Here is an 8,377-nt window from a genome sequence, read left to right as displayed (position 1 = left end):
TGGCGACCCGCAGTCAACCATTTGAAACCAGTTACTTTCCTTCCACCATCAGATTATTTAACGCTTCCCATATCCGTGAGCACCATCGAATATCCCCTATGTTCTGTATTTATTAATTTTTGGAACTAACATTAAATTTACATCTTTGCGCATTACTGATAGTACAAATGATCAACTGTCAGGTGGCATAAATCACAGACAATAAATGTATGGTGATTCCGGTGGCAAACACGCGATGCAGATAGACAGGACGTGTGGCACGCTGGTCATCACTGTGTACAGGAATCAGGAGGTCACAGTGCAGTTGTACAAGATATTGGTGAGGCTACACGTGGAATACTGTGTTCGGTTCTGGTCGCCCTGCTGTCGGAAAGATCAGCTGGAAAAAGTGCAGAGGGAGATTTACGAGGATGTTGCAGGGACTCAAGTGGCTGAGTTTTGGAGACCGGGCTGGCGTGAGGTGTTTATTCTTTGGGGAGCAAGGGTGACATTATAGAGGTGTGTTTAAAACACCGAGAGGCATAGATAGGGTGAATGCGCATAGTCTTTTACCCCAGGATTGGTAATCTGTGAACCAGAGTGCACAGGAGTGAGGACAGAGTGGGTGGAGAGGAGGGAGAGAGACACCAGAGACGGACGGGTGGAGAACGGTGCAGGGAGAAGAGTGCAAAAGATGCCAGGAAATAAGGAGATCGATGGGGAAAGACCAACTTCGGAGAGTGTTGCGGGAAGGGATCACGAGAGTTCAGGGTGAGGATGAGGAGGCTGAGTGGATGAAGAGGGAATGTGCCGATGAGCTGGTTAAGAGAGGGGAAGATAGACCGGGCAGGGAAAAGGATTGTAATGTGATTCAATTTGGTCCTTGGGACTGTTGACAGAGATCCCGGATCTTTTCAGGAATATCGGTGAACAAATGTGAACGCTTCTCACAGATAAAACTGTGTTGACTTTTGCAAAGTTTCTTCCATTCGTCCGAGTCGCAGTTACGGCAAGTGGACCTTCCAAGGCTATCCCTGTACATAAGACTAGAAGCCGCTTCCCTATCAAAAAAGGTTGAATAATTTAAACAGCGTCAAAACAGCCCCGTGTCGGTCCCCAAACTAAACCCATTGACCCACATTCTCACTGCAGATCGTATCACTGCCCCTCTCTCTACCCCACCGCCCTGTGTCAGAAACTAATCTACGATCCTGACCCCCAAACTTCTCACAGCCACGGTCTGTCTCCAAACTAATCCCCTTCACCCGGTCCCAAGCCACAATCCAGTAAGAATCCGAATCTCACCCGGCTTCGCATTTTCCAATCCAGTATGCAATGAATGGATGGACGAGAGATTTGGAAACAACATTCTGCGAAATTAAATTCTTTAATTAATGGTAAGCAGGAGCCTCTCTTAATGCCAGAACCTGAGTGAGATGTATGTTTGTCTTCAGAGAGAAGGAGCTTCACATTGGCAGAGACAGGGAGTGTGGAGAGAGATTCACTCTGTGACTGCGGCCGGGAGTGTGTGATGGGACGGTGTGGAGAGAGATTAACTCTGTGTCTGACCCCGGGAGTGTGTGATGGGACGGTGTGGAGGGAGATTCGCACTGTGTCTGACCCCGGGAGTGTGTGATGGGACGGTGTGGAGGGAGATTCACTCTGTGTCTGACTCCGGGAGTGTGTGATGGGACGGTGTGGAGGGAGATTCACTCTGTGTCTGACCCCGAGAGTGTGTGATGGGACGGTGTGGAGGGAGATTCACTCAGTGTCTGACACTGGGAGTGTGATGGGAGGATGTTGAGGAAGCGAGGAAGCTTCAGTCTGTGTCTGATACATCGAGTGTGTGAGGGTTCGGTGTGGAGTAAGATTCACTCTGTGAATGATCCCTGATGTTGTAATGGGACGGTGCAGCGGCAGGTTAAATCTCTGTCTGACCTCGGGAGTGTGTAACGCGAAGTTGCAGTGAAGGAATCACGCTGCATGAACCCGGGAGCGTGTGATCGAACGGTGCGGAGAGAGTTTTGCTCAGGGTATACTCCAGGGACTTCGTGACGGAACTCAATAACAGGAGTTTCACGGACTGTCAGCAACCAGAAGTATGCGAGCGGATAGAGGGACGGGAGCTTCACAACAGACCTCACCAATTCCCCAACTCTACCACAATCCTCCGGTTGGCGGAACATTTGCCACACTTAATCACTTCTCTGTTGGCTCTTCCCACTTTAATCAGACCAATGGTTTAACTATGGGCACTCGCATGGGCCCCAGCTATGCCTGCTCTTCGTGGGTTATGTGGAACAGTCGGTGCTCCAAATCTCTACCGGTACTGCTACCCAAATTTTCATTCGGTACTTTGACGACTACAATGGTGCTGCTTCCTGCACCCATGCAGAGCTCGTCAGTTTAATCGACTTAGACTTTAACTTTCACCCTGCCCTCAGATTCACTTCATCCAACTCGGACACCTCTCTCTCCTTTCTCAATCTTTCGGTCTCAATCTCTAGATACAGACTCTCCACTGGCATCTTCTATATACCCACGGCTTCCCATAACTACCTTGATTATACCTCTTCCCACCCTGCCAAATGTAAAAATGATATTCCCCATTCCCAGTTCCTCCGTCTCCACCGCACTGCTCCCTAGAGGGAGTTTCCCGTTCCAGAAAATCACAAATATCCTCTTTCTTTAACAACCGTGGTTTCCGTTCTGCCGTCATCAATGATGGCCTCACCCGCATATCTTCCATTTCCCTCACTTCGGCCCTCACCCCATTATCCCGTCCCCACAACAGGAACCATGTTCCCCTTGCCCTCACATACCAGCCCACCAGCCACCGGATCCAACATGTTATCCTCCGCAACTTCCACCACCTTCAACAGGACCCCACCACTAAGCATTTTTTCCCTTTTTACCCCTTTCCGCTTTTCGCAGGGATCGCTCCCTCCGCAATTGCCTGTCCCACACATCCCTTCCCTTAGGTCTCCCACCTGGTACTTATCCCTGCAAGCGCAGCTTCTACACCTGTCACAGCACCTCCTCTCGTAACACCATTCAAGGCCCAAAACAGGCTTTCCAGGTGAGGCAACACTTCAATTGTGAGTCTGCTCCGGTCATCTGTTGCATCCGGTGCTCCTGGTGTGGCCTTCCCTACATTGGCGAGACCCGACGCAGACTGGCGGACCGCTTTGTCGAGCACCTCGGCTCCGTCCGCCACAACAGACAAGATCTCCCACTTGTCACCGACTTCAACTCCCCTTCACATTCCCATTCGGTAGTGTCCATAGATGCCCTCCTTGATTGCCATGATGAGGCCAATCTCAGGATGGAGGAGCAACACCTCGTATGCAGTCTGGGTAATCTCCAGCCCTTTGGTATGAACATCGAATTCTCCATCTTCTGGTAATTCCCTTTCTCTCCCGTCCACCATCCCACTTTCACTCTGCCTCCTCTTCCAGCTGCCAATCACCTCCCTGATGAGTCTGTCTTCTTCTACTACCCATAGGGCTTTCCCCTTACATTACTTCTTCACCTCTCCTGCCTATCCCCTCCCTGCTTCCCCTCCCCTACCACTTGATCTTACCTCTGATTGTTTATTCACCTGGCAATTTCCCTCCCTCCCCCCGCAACCTTCATGACGGGTCCCCTGCCCCTCCTTCTTCAGTCCTGACGAATGGTCCCGGCCCGGAACGTTGACTGCTCGTTTCCACGGATGCTGCCCGACCCGCTGCGTTCCTCCAGCGTGTTTGTACGGGACCTTCACTCGGTGTCACACTCCGGGAGAGTGTGATGGGACGGTGTGGGGGGATATTCACTCTGTGACAGATCCCGGGAGTGTGAGATGTGATGATGTGTGATGGGAAGGTGCAGAGGAAGCTTCACTCTGCATGTGTCCCAGGGACTGTTTGACTGTATTAAGCAGAGGGAGCTTCACTCTCTGCCTGACACTGGCAGGGCGTCATGGGCCGACGTGGAGGGGGATTGACACAATGTCTCTTCGCGGGGATTTTGTTGATGGGACGTTGTGGTGTTGAATTTAATTTGTGTCTGATGTCGTAGGCGTGTCATAGGGCATTGGAGGTACACTCTGTGGCTGAAACAAGGAATATTTGAAGCGACGGTATGCAGAAAACTTCACTCTGTGTCTCACCCCGGGAGAGTGTGATGCGACGGTATGGAGCAAGAGTGACTGTGTGTCTGACCCCGGGAGTGTGTAATGGGACGGTGTGGAGGGAGATTCACTCTGTGTCTGACCCCGGGAGTGTGTGATGGGACCGTGTAGAGGAATAATCACTCTGTGTCTGACCCCGGGAGTGTCTGCTGGGACGGTGCGGAGGGAAATTCACGCTGTGTCTGACCCAAGGAGTGCGTGGTGGGACGGTGTGGAGGGAGATTAATTCTGTGTCTGACCCCGGGAGTGTGTGATGGGCCGGTGTGGAGGGAGATTCACTCTGTGTCTGACCACGGGCGTGTCTGCTGGGACGGTGTGGAGGGAAATTCACGCTGTGTCTGACCCAAGGAGTGCGTGGTGGGACGGTGTGGAGGGAGATTAATTCTGTGTCTGACCCCGGGAGTGTGTGATGGGACCGTGTAGAGGAATAATCACTCTGTGTCTGACCCCGGGAGTGTCTGCTGGGACGGGGAGGAGGGAGATTCACTCTGTGTCTGACCCCGGGAGTGTCTGCTGGGACGGTGTGGAGGGAAATTCACGCTGTGTCTGACCCAAGGAGTGCGTGGTGGGACGGTGTGGAGGGAGATTAATTCTGTGTCTGACCCCGGGAGTGTGTGATGGGACGGTGTGGAGGGAGATTCACTCTCTGTCTGACCGCGGGAGTGTGTGATGGGACGGGGTGGAGGGAGATTCACTCTGTGCTTGATACCGGGAGTTTGTGTTTGTTGCGGATATCGTCTCTCGCAGTGCGACACTTACCTTCTCTTCTTCTGAATTTATTTCCAGCAGCATTGCATCAATGTTCGAACAATATTTCTTTGCTTCGTCGTAAGATGTTTCCAACGTGGATATGAAATAACATCGGTCTTCGTTTTTGATCCAGTGCTGGGAACACGCTTGCTCTGGGAATCAGGAACAAGTAAAGTGAATCACCAGCACATCGTCCCATCACACAATCCAGCGGTCAGACTGCACACCATTATATCACAAACACCGATGGTCAATCAGTGTAAGAAGCACGCTTTGCAATCTCAGGTTACTCATACAAGGAGGAAATCAGAGAGCGCTGCTCGCTTTGTCAGTGGGATCACAACGACCCGACCTCAATCTCAGAGGGAAGCTCTCGATTCGCCATCTATTCGCTCAGTCAGTCTCAGACTCACAGTCAAGTTAGCTCGCCGCTCACCCGGGTTCAGACACTAGGTGTCGTTCACTCCAAACCGTCCCATCACACTCTCCCGGGGTCGGACACAGAGTGAATCTCCCTCCACACCGTCCCATCACACACTCCCGGGGACAGACACAGAGTGATTATTCCTCTACACGGTACCATCACACACGCCCGGGGTCAGACACATAGTGATTATTCCTCTACACTGTGCCATCAAACACTCCCGGGGTCAGACACAGAGTGATTATTCCTCTACACGGTCCCATCAAACACTCCCGGGGTCAGACACAGAACGAATATCTCTCCACACCGTCCCTTCACACACTCCCGGGGTCAGACACAGTGAATCTCCCACCACACCATTCCTTCGCACAATCCCGGGGTCAGACACAGAGTGAATCTCCCTCCATTCTGTCCCATCACACTCACCGGGGGTCAGACACAGAATGAATCTCCCTGCAAACCGTCCCATCACACTCTCCCGGGGTCAGACACGGAGTGAATCTCCCTCCACACCGTCCCAAGACAATCTCCCGGGGTCAGACACAGAGTGCATCTCCCTCCCCACCACCCCTTCACACACTCCCGGGGTCAGACAGAGTGAATCTCACTCCAAACTATCTCATCACACACTCCCGGTGTCAAACACAGAGTGAATCTCCCTCCACACTGTCCCAGCACATACTCCCGGGTTCAGACACAGGGTGAATCTTCCTGCACACCGTCCCATCACACAATCCCGGGGTCAGACACAGAATGAATCTCACTCCACACCGTCCCATCACACTCTCCCGGTGTCAGACACAGAGTGAATCTCCCTCCATACCGTCCGATCAAACTCTCCCGGGGTCAGACACAGAGTGAATCTCCCTCCACACCGTCCCAAGACAATCTCCCGGGGTCAGACACAGTGTGACTTTTGCTCCACACCGTCCCTTGACACTCTCCCGGGGTCAGACAGAGAGAATCTCCCTCCACACCGTCCCATCTCACATTCCCGGTGTCAGACACAGAATGAGTCTCACTCCACACCGTCCCATCACACTCTCCCGGGGTCAGACACAGAGTGAATCTCCCTCCATTCTGTCCCATCACACTCACCGGGGGTCAGACACAGAATGAATCTCCCTGCAAACCGTCCCATCACACTCTCCCGGGGTCAGACACGGAGTGAATCTCCCTCCACACCGTCCCAAGACAATCTCCCGGGGTCAGACACAGAGTGCATCTCCCTCCCCACCACCCCTTCACACACTCCCGGGGTCAGACAGAGTGAATCTCACTCCACACTATCTCATCACACACTCCCGGTGTCAAACACAGAGTGAATCTCCCTCCACACTGTCCCAGCACATGCTCCCGGGTTCAGACACAGGGTGAATCTTCCTCCACACCGTCCCATCAAAACAATCCCGGGGTCAGACACAGAATTAATCTCAGTCCACACCGTCCCATCACACTCTCCCGGGGTCAGACACAGAGTGAATCTCCCTCCACACCGTCCGATCAAACTCTCCCGGGGTCAGACACAGAGTGAATCTCCCTCCACACCGTCCCAAGACAATCACCCGGGGTCAGACACAGAGTGACTTTTGCTCCACACCGTCCCTTGACACTCTCCCGGGGTCAGACAGAGTGAATCTCCCTCCACACCGTCCCATCACACATTTCCGTTGTCAGACACAGAATGAGTCTCACTCCACACCGTCCCATCACACTCTCCCGGGGTCAGACACAGAGTGAATCTCCCACCACACCGTCCCATCACACACTCCCGGTGTCAGACATAGAGTGAATCTCCCTCCACACCGTCCCATCACACTCTCCCAGGACAGACACAGAGATAATCTCCCTCCACACCGTCGCATCACACCCTCCCGGTGTCAGACACAGAGTGAATCTCCCACCACACCGTCCCATCACACACTCCCGGTGTCAGACATAGAGTGAATCTCCCTCCACACCGTCCCATAACACATTCCCGGTGTCAGACACAGAATGAGTCTCACTCCACACCGTCCCATCACACTCTCCCGGGGTCAGACACAGAGTGAATCTCCCACCACACCGTCCCATCACACTCTCCCAGGACAGACACAGAGATAATCTCCCTCCACACCGTCCCATCACACATTCCCGGTGTCAGACACAGAATGAGTCTCACTCCACACCGTCCCATCACACTCTCCCGGGGTCAGACACAGAATGAATCTCCCACCACACCGTCCCATCACACACTCCCGGTGTCAGACATAGAGTGAATCTCCCTCCACACCGTCCCATCACACTCTCCCGGGGTCAGACACAGAGTGAATCTCCCACCACACCGTCCCATCACACTCTCCCAGGACAGACACAGAGATAATCTCCCTCCACACCGTCCCATCACACCCTCCCGGTGTCAGACACAGAGGGAATCTCCCACCACACCGTCCCATCACACACTCCCGGTGTCAGACATAGAGTGAATCTCCCTCCACACCGTCCCATCACACCCTCCCGGTGTCAGACACTGGGCACTGGGGTATTGTTCTGTATCTCTCTCTCTCTCTCTCTCTCTCTCTCTCTCTCTCTCTCCCTCTCCACCCTGTGTGCCGAGACGGGTAGGTGTAATTTGTTGCCTCACCTCTTTTACTGGTCAGGAATTGGCAAAATAACGTGTAGTTTTTGTCGCTGCTGATTTGAGACTGACGAATCTGTAATACTGAGAGAGTGAGAGAGCATGTGAACGACGTTTAGCTTTAACAGTAACGTGTGAGACATTGTCACGGTGCCGCGCGGTCACGGTAACTGTTGTGTCATTGTCACGGTGCGGTACGGTTCATGTTGATAATCGTGTCATGTTGAGTCTGGTGACACATTGTCACTCTCAAGGGCGTGTCGGTGTCACTGTGAGGTGTATTCCGGTGTCGCCTTGAGGAGTGTATCTGTAACAGGTTCAGGGGCATGTCGATGTTACATTGAGTGTCATGTCTGTGTCACAGTGAGGGTTGTGTTCGTGTCGCGGTTAGGAGTGTGTCGGTGTCGCGTACAGAGGCGTGTTGGCGCGACGGTGA

The 8,377-nt window shown here is 53.0% G+C and overlaps 1 protein-coding gene across 1 annotated transcript in view; it reads right to left on the bottom strand.

The window, feature by feature from the left end:
• Window positions 1–850: 850 nt before the first annotated feature.
• The window catches only part of LOC132390294 (uncharacterized), a 40,657-nt gene continuing 33,130 nt past the window's right edge, over window positions 851–8,377 (bottom strand). Inside the window, exons 8-11 of the mRNA XM_059962911.1 lie at window positions 7,948–8,025; window positions 4,910–5,052; window positions 1,285–1,349; window positions 851–1,040 (exon numbers count right to left, since the gene is read on the bottom strand). Of these exons, the coding sequence (XP_059818894.1) occupies window positions 851–1,040; window positions 1,285–1,349; window positions 4,910–5,052; window positions 7,948–8,025 (476 nt within the window). The remainder of the gene's footprint in view (window positions 1,041–1,284; window positions 1,350–4,909; window positions 5,053–7,947; window positions 8,026–8,377) is intronic.

The sequence above is a fragment of the Hypanus sabinus genome, unplaced genomic scaffold (assembly GCF_030144855.1).
Source record: "Hypanus sabinus isolate sHypSab1 unplaced genomic scaffold, sHypSab1.hap1 scaffold_835, whole genome shotgun sequence".
In the NCBI taxonomy this organism is placed as follows: Eukaryota; Metazoa; Chordata; class Chondrichthyes; order Myliobatiformes; family Dasyatidae; genus Hypanus; species Hypanus sabinus.
Note: the sequence above shows the minus strand (reverse complement) of the source record. Positions and strands in the feature narration are given on the sequence as shown.